At 47.8% G+C, this 22,209-nt stretch overlaps 1 protein-coding gene across 1 annotated transcript; it reads right to left on the bottom strand.

The window, feature by feature from the left end:
• Nucleotides 1-3,082: 3,082 nt before the first annotated feature.
• On the bottom strand, nt 3,083-21,990 carry LOC119178554 (uncharacterized). Its single transcript, XM_075867904.1, has 3 exons — nt 12,597-21,990; nt 10,007-10,305; nt 3,083-4,442 (listed from the first exon to the last, which is right to left on the bottom strand). Exons 1-3 carry the CDS (start codon nt 21,988-21,990, stop codon nt 4,014-4,016), a joined length of 10,122 nt encoding a protein of 3,373 aa, XP_075724019.1. The 3' UTR covers nt 3,083-4,013.
• Between the last annotated feature and the right edge of the window lie 219 nt (nt 21,991-22,209).

Raw genomic sequence — 22,209 nt, forward strand, 5'->3', positions numbered from 1 at the left:
GCCAATGTTTTATGCACAGTTGTCCTTTCGTTGTGGCACAGTTCACGTGTGCAATGAGAAGCTAAGCCAGGCTAACGATTGAGAAGGTGATGCGAATGGGGCCCAATTACGTTCTCCCGTACTGCTCTTGAACGCGAAGTGCAAGCGTTCTCCATGTTTTTGTTTTTTTTCCCAGTAGATGTACTAAAGCATCCCCTTCAACGGCATCATGTACTATCTACAGTCAAGCTTTGCGGGATGTGAAATGTTGGATAAAGCTGAATTCCTGCTTCGTCTGGGAATGTAATCTTTAAATAAATGAACCATACTGCACTTGTCATCTTGAACTATGCAGTCACCTGCTTGGTTGCAAGCATTAGGCACTAATATAGCAGAATTTGGCATTTGTTCTGGATCCAACATCCTGCGAAGTTTTGCTGTTGATAATACACATCAACATTGGAGGTGGGTCACATACCATGTGCTTCTTCAAATAGCTTAAAACTCGATGCACACATTTGTGCACGCTTCCTGAGTGGGCAACTAGCGGCTATTTAACTTCATTGTGCTACGTAATGCTACGGAGGATCACATTGCACGGGAGACTCTACCATGTTTGACGTGACACGTGCCAGGTCCAACGCCAAGACTATTTTTTGTTGTTGCTTGAATTGAATACCACACACACACACAAAAAATGTTGCAGGCATTTCGGATATAATAATCTACTCTTTCTATGCAAGAATTGAAGCTGACTGGTTTCAGAATAATTAGATATTAATCACACACTAAGTAAGACTAAGTACTGAAACTCACAATGTAATGCATTCCTTTTTCTTTTTTCTTGGAATGTAATTTCGAATGTCTTGGAATCATGTCCCATGAGTTTGATGCATTTGCAGACACTGCATCGCAATTTGCACACTTAAGCGGATGTAATTGTCCTGCCCTTACACGCCTCTCCAAAAGCTTTCTGTACTTCTCTTGGTTATGCACTGACTCGAAGATTGTAGGGATTGCAAACTTTCTGCACCACGCTTAGTTTTGCCCTGTCCCCAGAATAGGCCCAGCCTTTACTTGGCTACCATGTCATGCGATAATGTCATGTGTTGTCACATTATGCAACGTGGTACTAATGTCATTTGGTAACGTCACTGTGTGATGATTTTTAGCATCACTCGCATTTACACTGACGGATAATTTTCACTTTTCATGGGACTTGTAAGGCTTTTGCTGCAGTGAACTTGCATACTGACGGCATTCAATAACCGTTCGGTAAAGTGGTCTTGGGGCTCATCAAAATTCGGAACGTGCAGCATTTGCAAGTTGTCAAATATTCACCTGTTGGACTGCATATTCAGCCGGTGCCGAATGTTCTGAATAGGCTTTTTTTTATTGAATGCACGTAAATAAGAAAAATATTCTATTCGTCATCGAAATTTCGACTACTAGAACACCCTTACCGAATTCATGTGTTTGTCATCATCATCATCATAAGCCTGACTACGTCCACTGCAGGACAAAGGCCTCTCCCATGTTCCGCCAGTTAACCTGGTCCTGTGCTTGCTGCTGCCAATTTATACCCGCAAACTTCTTAATCTCGTCTGCCCACCTAACCTTCTGTCTCCCCCTAACCCGCTTCCCTTCTCTGGGAATCCAGTTAGTTACCCTTAATGACCAGCGGTTATCCTGTCTACGCGCTACATGCCCGGCCCATGTCCATTTCCTCTTCTTTATTTCAACTATGATATCCTTAACCCCCGTTTGTCCCCTAATCCACTCTGCTCTCTTCTTGTCTCTTAAGGTTACACCTACCATTTTTTTTTCCATTGCTCGCTGCGTCGTCCTCAATTTAAGCTGAACCCTCTTTGTAAGTCTCCAGGTTTCTGCTCCGTAGCTAAGTACTGGCAAGATACAGCTGTTATATACCTTCCTCTTGAGGGATAGTGGCAATCTACCTGTCATAATTTGAGACTGCTTGCTGAATGTGCTCCACCCCATTCTTATTCTTCTAGTTACTTCAATCTCGTGGTTAGGCTCTGCAATTATTACCTGCCCTAAGTAGACATAGTCTTTTACAACTTCAAGTGCACTATTACCTATCTCGAAGCGCTGCTCCTTTCCGAGGTTGTTGTACATTACTTTCGTTTTCTGCAGATTAATTTTAAGACCCACCTTTCTGCTCTCCTTGTTTAACTCCGTAATCATGAGTTGCAATTCGTCCCCTGAGTTACTCAGCAATGCAATGTCATCGGCGAAGCGCAGGTTACTAAGGTATTCTCCATTAACTCTTATCCCTAACTGTTCCCATTCTAGGCTTCTGAAAACCTCCTGTAAGCACGCGGTAAATAGCATTGGGGAGATTGTGTCCCTCTGCCTTACACCCTTCTTGATTGGTATTCTGTTGCTTTCTTTATGAAGCACTATGGTAGCAGTTGATCCCCTGTAGATTTCTTCCAGAATGTTTATATATACTTCATCTATGCCCTGATTCCGCAGTGTCTGCATGACGGCTGATATTTCTACTGAATCAAACGCCTTCTCGTAATCTATGAAGGCTATGTATAGTGGTTGCTTATACTCTGAGCATTTCTCTATTACCTGATTGATAGTATGAATGTGGTCAATTGTTGAGTAGCCTGTTCGAAATCCTGCTTGTTCCTTTGGTTGATTGAATTCTAATGTTTTCTTTACTCTGTTAGCAATTACCTTTGTAAATAGCTTGTATACTACAGAGAGCAAGCTGATCGGCCTGTAATTATTCAAGTCCTTGTCATCTCCTTTCTTATGTATTAAGATGATGTTAGCGTTCTTCCAAGACTCTGGTACCCTTCCCGTCAGGAGACACCTCGTAAACAGGGTGGCTAGTTTTTCTAACACAATCTGTCCTCCATCTTTCAGCAGATCTGATGTTACCTGATCCTCACCAGCATGTGTTTGTGTGTACAAATGTGAAATTGGATAATTCGGGGTAGGTGGGGGCGGTTGAACCTTCCTGGAACATCCAATCTACGTCATTGGTGCACACTGGTTATGTAGTTGATTGCAGTGGGGTGCGTACGCTTGTGTGAATGATGCAATGCTGTTTTGCATTGGGGTTTATTTTACTACAATTTGGAATTCAAACTGTTCGCCTTTCTATTCATCAATCAATACAAACAAGTCAACCCAATGTTCAACTGTCATTAATCAACTGCTGAAAAGTTTCAATACTGCTGCAATGATTGAAATTTCGGTCACCCCGTAAAATGATTTCAATTACTGCTTTTAGTAATCAACTCTTTTCTACAGTTTGCTACATCTCTTAATTTCATTGCTTTTTTGTTTTAGGCTTTTATCATCTCCATTACTGAAAATACGAAAAAAAAAAGCAAGTGATACGCATTATAACATAGAGCGAATTATACATAGTTTGCTATTGCTACTCAACGTTTTCACGTAGTCCACGCGACAAAATTGTGCGTCTTTGCATTATTATTATCGATCGCATTGTTTTGGAAGCTTCGTTTACTGCTGGTGAATATATTTCAGTGAAAGCTTTAGCAGTCAGGGTTATTCATAAACTGAGCATTTAGGCGTGCCTAAACCTATTGCCGAGCTTATGCAGGCTTATCAAGGTGTTGCTTACTGATATTAAGTGGCGCTAGTTGCTAGCGATTACAGAAAGGCCTCACCTGTTGACATTCGCTTACCAGGCGTGGCAATGTCGCCGTATTGCTAAGCCAACGTTACTAAGGAAGTCTTTACCTTGGCTAAGGTTTTGTTAATATATGCTTAGCGAATTTTGGTATGCCACCATAACGTTTAGCTGCGTCGATAAATAAGCGCCGTGCTCAATACCGCTTTTGCACGCACGAACAAAAAAAATAAATAAAGGTTTGCATTTATAACTTGCTGTCGAGGGAAGCAGCGCCACCAGAACGTTCTTGCATGTGGCAGTTTCACGGTTTCATTGCCAATAACGAATAACAAATCAAGCGAAAGTCTCCCCGCGCATGTGTCACATCGGCGGAACAAAGATCAGGGGTCGTTGTTCATATGTAGGTGAGCACCGCTATGTTCTTGTATTGAAGGAAGGGTTCCCGGCGATTGAAGAGGAGCATCCACGGCTCGAAGCCGCTGGTGTCCAGGTGCCGCAGGAGGGCGGCCGACGCGTGGCTGCGCGCGTACAGCGCCATCCACGCGCCACGCTGACGAAACGTGAAGGACCCGGCGAGCAGGTTGTGCAGGAGCCGTATCGCCACCTGCCCATTGGCGGCCACCACCCAGCGTACGACGGGCACGCCGTTGACGTCGTTCTGGAGGCCTGCGTAGCCGCACACGCTGGCTCCTTGTAGAGCCACGCGGAACGAGATGGGACCCTCGCGCAGCGTCATCCTCCAGAAGCGCTTGCGGCCGAACCCCAGCGTGCCCTTGTCGAAGCTCAGCAGGGACGAGTACATTTGCTTTTTGAACTTGACGATCTGGGGAAAGAGGAGGCACGCCGAGATCGTACCATTTTCCACACGGAACGCGCTTCAAAAGGGACATCAGTGAAACTGCAGATCAGTTCAGACATGTTTGTGTCGTCACAATGCACCAACATTGTGTCGTCACAATGCACCAACAAGCCCAAATTTCGACAGTGATGTGAACATGTTTTCTTCAGAGCACGTTTATAATTAATTTTGCCATGGTATCGGTTATCTAATAGAACAAAAGATGATGGTCATAGTTTCATGTTTACATGGCACTTTAGGCGTGAGCAGGGTTTTAATCAGGGGGCAGAGGGGCAGTTAATCTCAGAGCCCCCACTCCTCTTTAAGTCAATGTATAAAGCAGATTTCGCACCCCCCTCCCCCCCCCCCCCTTGTACGCCTATGCCCGTCACGGAGGTCTTATTGTGATGGTGCTTGCGACTACTGACCTGAAGTCGCTAGATCGCACCCCTGCCATGGCGACCGCATTTCGATTGATGGAGGCAGAGTGCTTGATGCCCGTGTACTTAGAGGTACACGTTAAAGAACACTTCATGGTCAAAATTTCTCTAGCCATCCACTATGCGGGCTCTCATAATCGTATCGTGCTTTACGGACGTAAAACACCAACAATCAATATACATGAATGTTCGAATTTCGCACCGAAACTACAGCACTTGAATGCCACTGCTACGTCATAAATTTCAAAATATTTTTGTGCATTTTGGCTGTGTTGTTTCTGTAAAGTTTTTCTGAAACTTGTTAAGACTTCGCGTCCCTATAGCAACGCAATGCGAGTAATTTTTTAGCGACAGACGATTACATAGGTCCTTGCAGACTCCGTCAAAACCTATGACGTCATCAGAATCTGGAATTTTATTATTTTCAAAAAATCTGGTTATTGCAATTGAGTATACAGGAGGAAGTTCCAGAGTAGGAGAGTGAATTGGGACCTCATGGAGAGCTGGTACGGGAACGTCAAGGCGGCGTCGCCACCTGTATTTTCTTGCGCGTTCACTTTCTGGCCAAGCGTTTTGCGAGTGCGGTAAAAGCGGTGCTTTCGGAGTTTTTTAGTTGTAATTTGCTAATAGTATAAAAGTATCATTTCTCTTTGTTGTCGCTTTAGTCACTTTATAAACAAGGAGTTCACTCCGCGTATGCCACGTTGTCATGAGGGCTGATAACATGAGGACTAATGTTATCAGTCAACTGAGGTTGACTGGTAACATTTTTTCTCGTGACACGCTTTGAAAAATGTGCAGTTTTACCCGGTCAGTAGCACGGTATAATGGGCATGCATGGGACTTGGGACTAAACCTTGACCACATAGTGTTTTGGTGTGCACAAAAGGACACGGTTATACATTGCATAAGGTTATTGAAGTCAGCCATTATGAATTAGCGAGGACGCTATATAGAGTAGGTAACGAACCAGCAACCTGATGATCAACGGCGTGATCACTCTGTGACCGCTGAACTGCCGTTATGGATGTGACGCTCACAAAATGATAGAATGCCTTGATCAGATATCAAGTTCCGACATCGAATTTGCCAATAGATTGCATGAACTGAAGTACACGGATTGTGTATGCATTACTTGATCTTTCAATCCCGCTTTTTTTAGTTTTCGACATCCGCAAAGAAGGGGAAATAAAAGAATCTACAGGGTGCCCAGCTAACTCTGGGCAGAATTTAAATATGCCAGCACACTTTATGAAGCCGTGATGAAGTGCGTGTTGCAGACAATTGCACGGAGTAAGTCACACCGTGTTGTATGTCGTGCTTAAATGCTCAATTCGGCAATGTAACGCTAACCTAAAGCGACTAAGTGGGCGAAAAATTCGAATTTGAAAGCTGCATCAGTCAGCGGCGTGCGCTTAGTCGCGACGTCGGGAAATTGGCTTTGTTTTTTTGTTTTTCTTTGCTGGAGTTAGCTGGGGCATTGTTAAGCAATGAAACATGGCGCTGCCATGTGCCGTTGGCAATAAAGTGGTCGAATAAATGAGTAGAAACAGGTTAGGAGATCTGAACCATTTATAATTATTGAACAAGGGACGAGTGCGGCGAGTTGGGCGGGTTGGTAACGATGCATGACTAAGAAATCTTAGCGCCACAAAACGGAGACAAAAGAAAGAAACGTAGACAACACGAGCGCTAAAAGGACGAGACCGCTTGTCACGGCTGCAGTGGAGTGAATTCAAGCATTCGCTTGCATTCGCCCTTTTTGGTATGGTCTGCCCTGCCCAGCAGCAGCACCAAGTCCTACGGTGACACTGGGCAGGATAGCCGGCTGTACGAGCCGTAGTCGTGCTCAGGGTCCCCCTTCATTGGGGGGGGGGGGCGAAGGCTGGTCACAGCGCACTACCCCTTAATAAGCCAATGCATGGGGCTGAATTTACGCTCCCCCCTGAGTCACAGCGCCGTCGCTCATTATAATGTCAATATGTGGGGCTGACCTTGCTTCCTCCTCTCAGGTGATCAGGGTGGTCCGCTCCCCATAGGTGGTCCGCTCCCCCGGACCACCTATGGTACGAGCGACCTGCAGCCCGTCACAACGTCCCCAGACAACCAGAGACCATGCTCTCCCCTCCATCCATCTATGTACCACTCACCGTTATCTTCACAATTCCCCTTTCCGCAGATGCTGAGCCGTACTTGAAGGCTGCAGAAGTAGCGCCTTGTCCTCACTATATTTACTACCCCCCCCCCCCTAACCTTTTTTGACGAGCGAAAGATCTTATGTGTCCTCTGTGGGGCTTATCCGCAAATATAAAAATCGGAGTGGACTAATTGTTGACTGATTGATTGATATGTGGAATTTAACGTCCCAAAACCACCACATGATTATGAGAGACGCCGTAGTGGAGGGCTCCGGAAATTTCGACCACCTGGGGTTCTTTAACGTGCGCCCAAGTCTGAGCACACGGGCGTACAGCATTTCCGCCTCCGCCGAAAATGCAGCCGCCGCAGCCGGGATTTGATCACGTGACCCGCTGGTCAGCAGCCGAGTACCTTAGCCACGAGACCACCGCGGCGGGGCCCTAATTATTGACTTAAGTGTGTGGTTATGGGCGGGAGCGCGAGGGCCGCAGGTGGCGCCCCTTAACTCACCGAAGAGGGGGAGGGGGCGCAAGGTCTTCTCCGTACATTCACTTAATAGGAATAAAGGGGAGCTGCGACGAATTTTCGCCCATCTCCGAAGGGAAACCCTGCACACGCCTATGTGTGTGGTAGTAGCAATCGCACGTCGGCGTTTGTCTGTCGTGGTGTATTCCTAGAATTAACCGCGTATCGTCAAGCTGCCGAGGCCGATCTCGGAGGTCACGTAGACAGAAAGGCGTGGTTGAAAACTGCATCGCCAGGTGCCGCAACATTCCCAGCTGCTCACAAGAAAACAACCTTTTCTTTCCATGAACTATCATCAACAATATTTTTTCCAAATTATCCTGGCAGTTAGTTGGCCCTTATCTAAGTAAACTTACGCTCCGACATCATATGTATACAATATAACTCTTCACTTGAACCAGAACCATCGGTTTCGCACCAGTTTTAAATTTCGGAAGTTTTTTTCTGGATATTTGGAAAACCGAAATTACGTACTCGAGCAGAAGTCCTTGGGAGCGAAACAGGAGTGTCACTCGGTGTTTTTTCCATCAATGCAGGGTTCTCAAACTCACCTGACCTAGCGGGCCATAGACACGAAGTTTAGTTCCGCGAGGACGACAGTGAAAGTCCGAGGGGAGGAGGCGTAGGCGGAACTTGGAACAAAATGTCAGCTGATGTTGCTATTTGAAAGCAAGCATTTTCTATATGTCATATAAGGAAGGGGAGTTGATGCAAGGTTCCGAGAAACATATGGATAATCATTTTTACAACGACTGAAATCTGCACGCTGGTTTTAAAAGAATTTTCGTTCCACAGTTATGATTTACAGCGCTGTGACCGCATGAGGTAGCTCAAGCAAAGAATGAGACGAATCAAGTCTATGTAGCTCATGAAAGTTTACTGAGACAAGCATATAGGATGAAGACCGTCACGTGCGCGGTGGGGCGGAAACAAGGTGTCCGTGGGTGTGCTTGAAATCCCGTCTGCTTTAAACTTTGGATCTTCAAAATGGGTTCTGCAAGTCCCACCTCGGCGTTCCGCGAGCTAATCATAATTTTTGTCTGGTTCTGCACTCACCAAGACACTTAGACGGTGAAAACCGATCCCAGATTGATTTCCTTAATTACTCACACCCGTGTGTCAATAAGCACATTCCAGTGTATAACAGAAACATGTGAGCTGCACAATGACTTCCACTAGCAGCTTTTAGCCATTTGGACTTCGAAAACTGGCCCGGATGTCGATCTTTTATTGCTGTGTTGCGCATTTCTCCTGTTTGAAGGACAGGTGCCGAAGGTAAGGCAGTGGGCATGCTGCAGCCATTTGCATGAATATATGCTTGTGAGTAGGCATTCTCGGCACTAGCCTATCTGAAAAATAGGCCCAGGAATCGGCTGAATCAATAGGTGCCGAAATGTGGCTGGTCCCGGGCACTACTGTAGAGTTGGGACTATGGTATATTACTGAGTATCGCACTGATTTGTTGGTGCAAGAAAAGTGAGTTTAGTTTTATGTCTTAGAAGAGAATTTTTATTATGTATACTGGGTGTCCCAGGTAACTTAAGCCAGTGTTTAAAAATATGCCGGCACACGCAATTACGACGCCACCATATGCATGTCGCTCATCATTGCCTGGAGTCAGACTATTTTTTGAGTTCTCAAAGATTGTTTAAGTGCATTTCTTGTACTAACTTTTCAAGAAACGAAGACGGATAAAAATTTTCAATCAGAAAGTTGTAGATTGGTTTTGCAAAACGTCTGATTAGACAGTTTTGAACTTTATAACTGTTAAGTATTAGTGTTTTTTGCTAATTACAAATGCCCGTGAAATACAAGAATACTACGTGACAAACCCGCTCGTGCGCCAGTGCTCGTCCCCAACGTTCCGCGTACTAACGACCATAGCATATGCCCCATTGGGCTGTCTCGACAGGGCCGAAACGATGGTGGTGGCTTTGCGATGAACACGTTTTGCCATCCGCCACAAAAACGATAACTGCTGTGACTGCTTATCGCTGTCATGAACCGGTGCGATGGAAGCGTGTCGTTCGTACGCGGAACGTTAGGGAGAACTAGAATCATAGTGCGCACTGACGCGTGAGTGGTTTTGTCACGTGGAAAAAAAAAAGAGATCTAAATAAACACTATTTGAGAACAGAAAAACAAAAAAGTCTGACTAGCTCCAGGCAACGGTGAGCAACATGATCGCGTCGTAATTGCGTGTGGCTGCATATTTTTAAACTCTGGCTCAAGTTACCTGGCACATTCTGTATATTTGCCTTTGAATTTATTGCACGCGAATGTAGGTAGCGTTAACCGAGAAAAATTCTTGCATAAGAGCAAGGGGGGAGGGAGGCTCCATGGCACCTAATGGAGCTTAGCAGGGTTCCCTGGAACCAACATGCTTGAGAACCCCTGCATTAAAGAATGAATGACGGAGGACTCCAGGAAAACGCATCAACTCACTTCGACGCCATCCGGCAGCGGGACTTGGCCGAGCGGCGCGAGTTCCGTGTCTGACGCCAGCCTTCCGTGCAGGATGAGGCCCCTGGCCGACGTGTAGAAGCCCAGGTGGCGGTAATAGGCTCCTACCTCGTTTGCCGGCACCACGGTGAACAAGTTCTTGCCGTGCTGCACGCTCAGCAGTGCATCCCACAGTTGCCGCTTGGCGCCTTCGGCCAGGAACTCGCGCTTGACGCTGTTTGCCGCGCAGAAGGCCTGCTCATCCTCGAACGCGATGGCGCTGATGATGCCGCACTGCGTACCTGCCCGCGTGGTTTGGGAGTGTCGTGCAACGTACAGTCACATAGGCCGCTGTGGTAGCTCAGTGGTTAGAGCATCGAACACGTTATTCGGACGTACAGTCACAATCAATGGGAAAGCAAGCACTGAAATTGCGTTTCACATAATATATCGACCGAACGCAGTCTGCAAGCACAGAAGTGTTCATTACACTAAATGCTTAAGTGTAAAATTACCTCATGCTATTCTATACCTTAGATTCACATAGGTTTATCCATAGGCGTGCTCAGGGTTTCCCTTCAGGGAAAGGAAACTTTCGTCGCAGTGGCCCTCCCCCCTCTCTATTGAATCAATGAATGGAACGGACTTTGCGCTCTCCCTATCAGGTTACTAGAAGAGGTGGCCGCCCACTCACTCCCCCCCCCCTTTCTGTGCGCACGGCTGTAGGCACAAAATATATAATCTTTGATTGAACGAAATGTCGATTTTCCCTCTTAAATTTCCCTACTGTACACTTTGCGCGCATGTGGAGAGAAAAACGGACGAGTTGAAGCCAAACGCACGATTAACCGAACGATCGACGTGTCACTTGGGTGTTTGAGCACTACCTTAATGAAAAGCAGTTGGTAAAGAAGCCAAGGAAGGTATAGGGGGACGTTAATTGTACTGTTTTCAGTGTATTGTAATAATTGGGATATAGATTCGAAGAAAGTAAATACGACGAAAAAACAACTCGCTGCTGGCAGGGACATAACCTGCGATCGTCGCATTTTCGTGTACGACCAGCTTTGCGTCAGACCGTGTAAGGTGACTAGCCTCGCCTTCCCTCCCTCGCCCCGCCTAGTTATCTGAGAGGGTTTGGGGGGGGGGGGGAGGGTACGACGCAAAGACTGCGGCATACATTGACTTCATAGGGAGGGGTGCGCTGCGACAAATCTTCGCCCCCGCCTCTGAAGGGGAGCCATGCGCATGCACGCTTAGCGTAGTAGAACACTGACGTGACGCACTGTAATTAAAATATCGCAATATGCGTTTCAACTAATAGTGCTTCGGTGTTTCGTTTAGTTCTTCTCTGCACTTTTATGAATTCAGATTCAGATTCTTTACTTCAGCATTCATATTGAAACAAATGCAAGGACAGGAACAAAAAGCCGCTATCATAACGGCTTGATTGATTGATTGATTTGTGGGGTTTAACGTCCCAAAACCACCATATGATTATGAGAGACGCCGTAGTGGAGGGCTCCGGAAATTTTGACCACCTGGGGTTCTTTAACGTGCACCCAAATCTGAGTACACGGGCCTACAACATTTCCGCCTCCATCGGAAATGCAGCCGCCACAGCCAGGATTCGAACCCGCGACCTGCGGGTCAGCAGCCGAGTACCTTAGCCACTAGACCACCGTGGCGGGGCTATCATAACGGCTTGACGAAGGCCCCTGCCCCTTCAGAATTTGGCAGGAGACAATATACGCACACAAGAACTGCAATGCATCGATATACAGATTATCTTTAAAGAAAAAAAAACGAACAAAACACTGAAATGTGTGCTGCAAATTTACAGCACAACAAAAAGTTTCCTATTTTTCCTTACACAGAAGGCACTTTTTTTTAGTGAACAGTTCACAACATTTACGAATACAGTCGTAGAAAATATGTATCATGGTGAAACCATACAAATTTTCAAGTACATAAAGGCATGTAGGAAGACTTTCACACGCACCACAAAAATAAAAGATATACCAGACCTAAGAGACAAAGAAAAATCAAGCACATATGTGGCAGAAAATTTGTCACATAAAACCGCAAGGCTAAGAAAATACTGCTTTAACATTCGACGTGAAGTAGTATTTAAAATAATGTTTTCCCCTTCAAGATCGTTAAGCAGTCATGATATACGGTACAGTAGCTAGTCTCTTCCATGATTGGTTCGCGAAAAGGGGACAGCCCGAATTTCACGCTCTCTAATGTCATAATTAAGTTGATGTTGTTTGTTTAAGTTACAAAGATGAATAAATGTACTGTGGCCTCGTTTAACGCTTTATACTTCATGGCAAGGTTGAACTCGTAATGGTAACGAAATGGGAGAACATTAAACTGAGCAAATAGGCTTGTATGGCTGTCATAAGGAACATACGCAACACGCCGCAATGCCTTTTTTGTAGCATAAATAATGTCCTGCAATTCTTCTTTGATATTGTTCCCCATACTAAATTACAATAATGTTTATAACGAGCGCTGAATTTTATGTAATGATTCGCTCTTTACAGAGTCCCGTTTACTGTAGGATGTAAAGGAAGTCTATATTACGTACCGTTCTCGTCTATGGACATCAGAAAGCTGTGTGGGCTGTAAGACCAAAACGTCTTGATCGTAGGAGCCACGCTGGCAGCGTCTTCATTCCAGCGGTCGTGCATGATGGATGCTAAATCGCAGTCGTCCACAACGCAAACCTTGAACGCAGTATCGTAATGAACGCTGCCGAGCATGTCGCAGACTTTGCCAACGGGGGTAACAAACGATTCGTACACGACGTTTACCTCGCTACGCGACGACAGGTCTGCCATGCATTTCACGATCCTTCTAAAGTTTTCGAATCGCAGCTCCTTGTATCGGGAAACAACCTCGTGGTTCTCATCGTCAGTGTCAGGTGATTGGCCACTGATGTCGCGGGCGTCGTCCTCACTGTCTGCGCCTGCCAGCTTCGAGAGAGGTTCCATGCGCTTTTCACCGTTGTGCTTAGCAGGTGACTCGGTGCGCTCGCTTCGGGAACGTTCTAGTAGCACCGATGTTGCTTGCGCATCATAATTCTCATTATGCGGTTCTTCACTGTGTCGCTTAGCATACTCTTTAGCGATTAACGTAATTTCGTATGCGGGCGACAATGTGTTTATCGATTTCGCGGTCTCCTTGTCTGAGGCGGGAACCCCGATTTTGCTGCCTTCGTTTGCGGGGACTTCAGCTGCAGCCGAGCTCGGCAAGCTCATTCGGTAAACGTCGTCTCTCAGCACAGTCGCTGGGGCGTATCCAACCTCCGAATCTAAGCTCCATGCGTGCTCCCGCGTAAACGGAGTGTCCGTACAAACAACGTGTGAAGGGCTGAGCGGTGACGTGAGCTCGCTTTTCCGGAGATCCTCATCGGCGATATCTCCCGGACCTTCGGAGAGAGTTCTTTCAAAGAGGCGAACCTTTAGGCATTCGAAGTCATCCGAGCCATCTCCATCGCTAGAAGACGTGTTATCGCTAGCTCGCGGTTCTTGTGTGTAGCCGACACTGACGCTGCTTAGCCATGTCTTTTGTTCTGTTGAGGGGACACCTCCTTTTCTCAAGGAACCGCTGGAGGCAGCGCCTGCTAGCACACTGGTCTCAAACTCTCTAATTGAGCTTTCCAAGGTGCTCTTTCCTGCTCCCTTTGCGTGCTCTTGACGCTCGACAGATGCCGTTTCGTCATCGCAAGTGCCCGTTATGTGTTCGTCACTATAGTCGGTGCGTCCAGTGCCGAGAGAAAGCAACGGCTTGTGCACTTGGCGCTTGGCGTCCTCAAAAGCAGCCTCAATGTACAGAGGACGCTGCAGTCCATCGTCTTTGTTTTCCGCGCTCCAGGTAGCGTTTGTCGCCGTGGTGATATCGTTGGGAGCCGACTGCGTAAATGTGCTTGAAAAAAGTTCACCGCATTGGGCCACGCTGCCTGAGCTTTGCTCGTCATAGTCCAATTCATCATACGTCATGCTTTGTCTGGCACTGTGGGACCTTCTGAATCCACCTTCACCCGCTTTAGTCCAAGCGTCGCTTTTCACCGCAGTGGACCGTTCGCGTCTCTCCGCGGAATATTCTTCTTCCGGAATCGTATATGTTACTTGCTTTCCTGACGGGCGAAGGTTGGTGTCCGAGGGTGATAGATCTGCTTTTAAAGCGACGTTAGAGTAACCAACCAGTGGCATCTGTTTTTCATAAATGTTTGCGTCGCTGGTGGCAGGAACTTCGTCGCTGAACGAGAGTCTTCGTTTTTGTGTCCTTGGCTTGCCCGCTCCATCTCTCCCTGCGGCGACTGCTAAACTGCTTTTCTGCGGTTGCGCGAAAGGCATGGTACTGCTTAGAGAAGTCCTCGCTGCAATTTGGTGTGCTCCGCTGGCAATGACCGTTTCGGCACATTCCGCTGTGTTTTTGATACTGTCGTGTTTCTCAATCGAGCCAACTACATGGGGTTCTTTCATTTCCTGCAACGAGGATGCAGCTGCGACGTCGTTCCCTCTTGCGCTGCCCTTATTCGGAGCAGCAACTGGCACGTAAATTGCGTGCAATTCTCTTTTCTCTTCTGGTTCTGTATCTGAGTAACTCGACCGGGGAGGAACTTCAAAGCGGGGTGAATCTTTGTCGGATGGGTCAGCTTGCACGCCGATAGTGTACTCAGTCATCGCGGCGTCTTCACAACTGAACCAGCTATGCAAGTCGGCGGCGAATGCGCGCCCATTTAGATCCTCTCTTGGTGCGCTACACGGCTGTTTGCCTTCAGCAGAGGAATAAGTTGGTTGCTGGTTATATACCTGCTCGAAGCGCTGGCTATCTTCATGTTTGGCTTTTTCAGTCCCGTACGGTGCAGGGGTGTTTGGGATCGGCGTGTCTGTAGAACAACGCTGGCGACTCATGGAACTTGCTTGAGCGCCACGTAATATGGCAGAGACTGGTTCCGCATCGCTTTTACGTGACGGCTGGGCTTTTAATGGAGCTGTGTACTCGTAATAGAGCGCGTTAACTCCTAGCACTTGGCAAGCGTACGGCCCGTGGCTGGTCGCTGCTGATTCGTTAATAGACGCACCAGTGGTCGGCGGTTCTGTTGCTGGTGTTTCGAGAGGTGATTTTCGAACAGGCGGAGTTGCAGTTTCGAACGGTGCGCAATTTTTCTCGAGGGAGATGTTAGCACAGTGCAGCTTGGCCTGCTTATCAGACAGTGCTTGCACGTCTTCAGTGTGAAACGGGGTCGTGTAGCCTGCTGCGAGAGCTCGGCAAGGACTTTGTTCTTGTGCCAACTGTCCGTCACAAGGCCGCGAAAGTGGCTCCAAGTCATTGCGCTGTGCTCTAGACAGTGCCTTCCCCTGAAAATCATCAGCATCATTTAGGGCAACGCCTTCGTCTTTTGGAAGTTCTTTATATGTAGCAGCGTCCACTAGGCACGAGTCATTTTTTCTTGTTTTGTCTTCAGGTTTAGACAGTTGTTCGTCCTCCTTTCCTACACATGCGACAGAGACCTTCCTTACTGTTACTCTGAGAGATGTCGCATCATCCTGCACTTTACTGACTGGCGCTTCAGAAGAAGCGTCGAAGGGGCTGTCTTCTGGAACTTGTTCCTGGCAGAGGTCTTTATCTTTTGTTGAATTTTGTTCAGATGCCGAATTCGTTGAATAAAACGGGCTCTTACAAACATTGTCAGATAACATGACGTTTGGAAAAACATATTTTCCCATTGACGTGGACGATGTGTTTGCATTCACTAATTGCTTTTGGAACAGACTGCCATTCAAGTGAAACGGAGGTTTATAAAGCGTTCGCAGTATTTCATCTACGGAAGAGTTGCTTTGCGCGCTTATGGACGGGCGTTGAGACGTGCCTATTGTTTTGATGGTGAAGTCGCTTTCTTTAGTGCGTGCTAGTAGTTTGGCGCCGGTGTTTTCTGTCTCTGATGTTGGCCGACACATACACTGGTTCTGATTGGTTAGCGATCCAAACTTGGCTTCTGTTAATGGACTAAACGTTGCCACTAGTGAGGCATTTGGAGAGCAAATTGGGTCACTATCAGATTTTGAGGATGCTTTATCGGGCGTTTCGTCCACCCCGTTAGTGTTGTCGAAAGCGTTGCCATTATCTTCAATTTCTATTTCGTGACAGTACGGAACACTTTCCTTCGTCAATTTGGATTCCACCGGTATGACGGCGTCTTCGGACAGTGAGTGCTTCCAAGAAACTGCTTCGGTGGCGCTTATGGCTGCAACTGCAACAACGTCGTCGAAAATGTCGAAAGGCCTTGCGATGAAATCACAAGGCTGACTCGGCTCTGTTGGTTCGATAGCGCTTTTGCCCATTAAATCGTTCAAAAACACGTCTGGCTCGAACTTCCAGTGGTTGTACTCAACTTCTGTTCGAGCTATCTCTGGTGCGTTTCTCATGATCGACTTTCTCATTGACGCATCGAAGAACTGCGATTCGGTCCCCTTAACCACAAAACTTTCACGTGCTCCAGTCACACTCTCCATGGGCTTCGTGTCACCGTACCGCTTGAGGGTACGTTCGCTCGTTATTTCGCACGAATGCTTCTCAGTCTTCGTGACTGAAAGAAGTGGTCCGCGTTCCTTGTCAAACGTGCCAACCACCAGGTCGCTCACTGTTCGTTCGATTTCGTCTTTCTTCGGTTGCTGGATGTCTGGCTTGGTAGCCAGTGTTGCGTCTTCTGTTGGCTCTGGTTCCCCTTCTGGATGCTCCGTGGGACGTTCCAAAGACGCTGACCACGTAAGCTCATTCGCCACAGTCGCGCATGGGATGACTTCTCTCCCTGTACTTGTCTTTTCTTTACTGGTACGTTTCACCCCCAGTGGGCCAACTTGCAGGCCTAACGCTGTAGACTGACCTGCGGGAGACACGCCAGTCTTGACGTTCTCTGCCCGATCTTCAACATTTTCTTCCTTGTGGTCTGGATGCTGCGCATATTCCAGTGAAGTGGACAGTGCATGCTTGTGTAACGCTTCGTGCTTTTCTGTTGCACTTCTTTCAACTACACGAGAAATTTCTGACGGTGTTGGTTCGCTCTCTTGATCCTCTTTCCCTGGTCTAGCGTCTTTTAAGTCACTTAAATTTACAACTACTAGCATCGTTATGCTTTCGTCTGACGCAGAAGCACTGCTGTGCGGAAGCAGAGAATCGTCAGGCGGCTGTGTTGTGCGGACGTCAGTGGCCGACGGCGGTGTTGCTTTTGTGGAAACTAGTGAAACTCCTCCTTGCGGATAACTGGTCACCGCAGGGTGACTCTCTTTTTCAGGCTTCTGGTTTTTCATGAAGTCATCGTCCGTGGGTTTGGTCGAAAGTTCAACAAATGGAATGCGTTCGTGTTTTGCGACGGCCTTCAACTCAAGCGCAGCAGAACTTTCGGATGATGTTGGCTCGTTGCCTTTATCTTCTTGTCTTGGAACAACGTCTCTTAAGTTGCTTATTTTCTTAGTTGCGTGTAGCATTGTGCTTTCATCAGGCGCAGAGGCAGCGTGCTGTGAAAGCAAGGATTCATCGGATTTCACTGCTGTGCCGAATTCACTGTCAGAAAACAGTGTTGGCGCCGTAGAAACTAATTCGCCTCCTTGTCGCGGTTCACTAGACACCTTGCGCTGACTCTCTTTTTCAGGCTTCTGTTTTTTCATAAAACCATCGTCCGTTGGCTCTGTGCTAAGTTCAGCAAGTGGGACGTTTTGTTCTGCTGTTGCCGTCATTTCAAATTTGGCAGAACTTTCTAATGATGCGGGTTCGCTGCTTTGATCCCTTTGTCTCGGCACAATGTCTTGTAAGTGCCTTACTTTCGCAGTTTCGTGCAGCAATGTGCTTTCATCAGGCGCAGCGGCCGAGCTCTGATGAAGCAGCCAGTCGTCAGTTGGCTGTGTTGTGCTGAGGTCAGCTTCAGACAACGGTGTTGGTTCTGTAGAAACTAGCTCGCCTCCCTTTTGCAGGTAACTGGAGCTACTCACATCACGCTGAATTCCTTTCTCAGGCCTCTGCCTTCTTATGAAAGCATCGTCTGTAGGCTCCGTTGGAAGGTCAGCAAATGAAATGCCTTCGTGTTTTGCGGTTGCCTTTAACTCTAATGCAGCAGAACTTTCTGATGATGCTGGTTCGCCTTCTTGATCTTGTCTTGGCATGAAGTCTCTTAAGTTGTTTATCTTCGCAGTCTCGTGCTGACTTGTGTTTTCATAGGACGCAGTGGAAGCGCTTTGTCGAATCAGAGAATCGTAAGGCTGCTGCGTTGCACTGAGGTCAACGTCAGACAACAGTGTTGGTTCTGTGGAAAATAGTTCGCCTACTTGTAGATTGCTACTCATCTTGCGCTGAATCTTTTTGTCAGGCTTCTGTTTTCTAATAATAACATCGTCTGTGGGCTCCGTGGAAGGTTCAGTAAATGAAATGCCTGTCTCTCTTGCTGTTGCCTTCGTCTCGAGTATAGCATGACCTTTAGTCGACGCTGGCTGGCTGCCTTCATATTCCTGTCCTGGCACGATATCTTTCGACTTGCTAGCCTCCGCAGCTTGTCTAGTTGAAACATTTTCATCAGCAGCAGACGCACCAACTTGCGTTGACGCCATGATACCAGTGGTGTCCCGCGTTATGCTGACACCGGGAACGGCTGCATGTTCTGAAGAAATTTGTTCACTGTCTTGCTGTTGGGGCCCGACGAAAATATCAGAGGTCTTTTTGTCGAGTACCGGCTCTGCTACATAATGTTCGTTCATGAGCTCCACGGCAGGTTTAGTAAATGGAATGCCATCGTGCTTTTCTGGTGGTTGCGTTTCAACTACGGCTGAACTTTTTGGTAATTCGGGTTGACTGCTTTGTTCTTCATGTCTTGGTATGATCTCTCCAATCCTGCTTTCTTTTGCAATTTCTCTCTTGGAAACATCCTCATCAGCACCAGACTCGCAAGTTTGTGCTGACGGCAGAATGTCAGTGGTATGCTGTGCCATGCTGACGTCGGGAAGCGGTGCTTGTTTTGATGAAATGAGTTCGCTGTCTTGCTCTGGGTGCCCGACCAAAATGTCCGAGGTCTGCTTGTCGTGTTCCTGCTTTCCTACGTAGTGTTCCTTCCCGGTCTCCACGGCAGCTTCAGTAAATGGAATGCCACCGTGCTTTTCCGTTGGCAGTGCTTCAAATACAGCTGAACTGTCCGGTAATTCCGGTTGACTGCTTCGTTCTTCGTGTCCCGCTACGATTTCTTCTATCCCGCTTTCTTTTGCTCTGTCTCTCTTGGGAACCTGTTCATCAGCACCAGACTCGCCAGTTTGTGTTGAAGGCAGGATATCAGGGGTATGCTGTGCCATGCTGACGTCGGGAAGCGGTGCTTGTTTTGAAAAAAATTGTTCACTGTCTTGCTCTGGATGCCCTATCAAAACGTCTGAAGTCTGCTTGTCGTGTTCCTGCTTATCCACATAGCGTTCCTTCATGGGCCTGGGCCCCACTGCAGGTTCAGTAAATGGAATGCTACCGCGTTTTTCTGTGGACTTCTCGTCATCTACTGCGGAATCTTCTGGCAGACCCTGTTCACTGCTTTGTTCTTCCCGTCTTGGTATGATTTCTCCGCTTTCTTTTGGAGTTTGTCTCATCGCCACATTATCATCAGTACTAGACTCACCGATTTGTGTTGACGTCAGAATATCATCGGTATGCAGTGTCATACTGGCGTCGGAAAGGGGTGCGTGTTCCGAAGAAATTAGTTCACTGTCTAGCTCTGGGAGCACGGCCAATATGTTCGAGGCCCGTTTGTCGTGTTCCTCTTTTGCTGGATATTCTTGATTGGTGGGCTCCTGAGTATGACTGGCGAGTGGAAGGTTCTTGTTCTTTTCTGCTGTGGCAGCATCAGAAACTGTGACCGAACCTACTGAGGCAGCCATTTCATTACTTAGATCAACCTCTTTTGGCACGAAATCTCTTGCGTCACTTTCTTCACGAGGCCGTCCTTGAGACGGGTGCTCTTGAGCAACGTCTTTGAGATTATGGTCACTCTGCTTTTCAAGGGCACCCTTATCAAAGGTGGTGGTCTGTTCCGATAGAGCAAGCTCGGATCGTCGATATGGTGGCATCGATATCACTTGTCTTGACTCACATTCTTTCGTGTGCTCTCCTATTTCTTTTTGACTTATTGCCTCAGTGGTATGTTGTGGCCGAGGCGTTTGGTCTTCAAGAGTAGGGCAACTAACTCCCGAAGCTCCAAGTTTGAGGAGACTACCTGTCGCTTGTATTTGCGCCCTTTGATCCGTTTGCGGTCGTTCGGCTAACTGCGTCTGAACTTCACCGTGATCTGGTTTTTGCAGAGAGGAAGGCTGTGTCGACACATCAGGTTCCTGCGTTTTGCTCAAGTCGAGTGCGGGAAAATCTGTCATGTCAGACGCCATCGACATAAACGGACCTTCCAACGACGTCGGTAACAGCTGGTGTTCTTCACTCGTGGCTCCAGGTGTTTCGAACGAGGATTCGGCAAGGGCAGGAACATAGCTGTGGCCCCTCGCCTCAGTCGGCACTTGAGTGCGCGTGGAAGCAGCTTCGAGGTTTTCTGCAGAGGAAACTGGCATAGCTTTAGTGCTATGAAACTGCTCCAAAGGAAGTGTTTCCCCTAGTCGCCTCTTTTTTTCTTCACTCTTTGTTTCTGTGGTTGACAAATCCACACTTGTTCCTTTCACTGTCTCAACATCTGGGGCGTCTGGAGCCATTACAACTTCTTTGGGCTGAAAGTCAAATGACTTGTACTGAAGCTTTCCGTCCAGGCTTGCTGCTTTATCCTGAGGTATTTCTTTTGAAACTCCGTCGCTTGGAGTTTCGGTAACTTGAGTTTTCGAAAATTCATACGAGTAAAACTCAGACGACGTCAAACGTGTCGAAGCCGTCAAAGCTTGCAGTGGTGTCTTTTCTTCAACGGCGGTCTTTTCAGTTGTCGACGACGGGGTGGTAGCGCTGTGTACAGTGTAGTTTTCGGCAGACGTATCGGGGCCGTCTTTTTCTCCCGCTTCGGATATGGTTGTCATAAATGGTCCACTGTGTGAAGAATCAGCAGACAGCGTCATCTGCGCGGGTGCAATGGGTTGGTGTTCTTCGTCAATGCGCTTTCTCAACAGGTCCGCGAAGAAGTCATTCCTGTCCTTAAATATGTCCGCGAACATTTCCTGCTTCCGGTGTGCCCAGTCACTGAACAAAGCTCTGCCGACGTCGTCGTGCGAGCTAGTTGATGCTGTCGGTGTCACCCCCGATTGTCCGGCCGCGTCCGTTTGGGCACTCGTGAGGGCTCCCGGCGTGACGTCGAGCTGCTTGAAGTCCGCAAGCGTAGCACAGGAGGTCGAGGTTGTCTGCGCAGCTTGTCCAGTAGAGACCGATAGCTTCGCGGTGACAAAGGAAGCGCGCCTCGTAGTACGCCTTCCGAAGCTCGCCTGTCTCATGCGGTCGGCAATCACCGGGCTGCTCGTCATGGACCCCACCCGAACGCTGACGCGAGTGGTGTGGCGGATGAACGCGTGTCCACAACTGCACGAAGACGAGTGGCTTTGGACGAGGTGACCGTGAGATGGTATGACGCGTACGTATGACGGAAAAGGCTCATTGCTGCCGGTGATCGCAGTGTCGGTCCCGACACGAAGCGGTCTGCAAGCGTACGGCACGCTGTCGGCGCCGCCACCGTGAATGACCTGGCCACCACCGCTCGTGCTGGCTGTGATGAGCCGCGTCCGCGTGCGGGGAATGATGCTGGATGACACGGACGTCATGTAATTTATGCCGCTCATGCTTCCTGAGACGGAGTGTGGTTGAGAGGGACTCCTTATTGTCATGGTGCTGAGGCTTACCCCATACCGGTCGCTGATGTACCATGGCGACAGGGACGAATTTGGACTCTCCAGCGAGCTTCGGGAATCACGCGTACGCTGGAGGTAGGCGCCCACCGCCTCCGAGGCCTCCTTGCTTGAGAGACGGCGGCTCATTGCAATTTTGTACTTGCCTACGCCTTTGCAGGCCGAATCGTCGTCTTTATCTTCCTCTTTGATTCACAATCTTTGCACAGTGCAAAAACACGCGCTCCGAGTATCGCGGGAAGTATTCATTCACCCAAATTCACTACCACGGTAGTTTTCTCTTTTAAAAAGGTCATGCTTTGTGTGATATTTTGAGGCCGGTACTATTGTCTTGTTCGTCAAACATTT

Source organism: Rhipicephalus microplus, chromosome 1 (genome assembly GCF_043290135.1).
Source record: "Rhipicephalus microplus isolate Deutch F79 chromosome 1, USDA_Rmic, whole genome shotgun sequence".
NCBI lineage: Eukaryota > Metazoa > Arthropoda > Arachnida > Ixodida > Ixodidae > Rhipicephalus > Rhipicephalus microplus.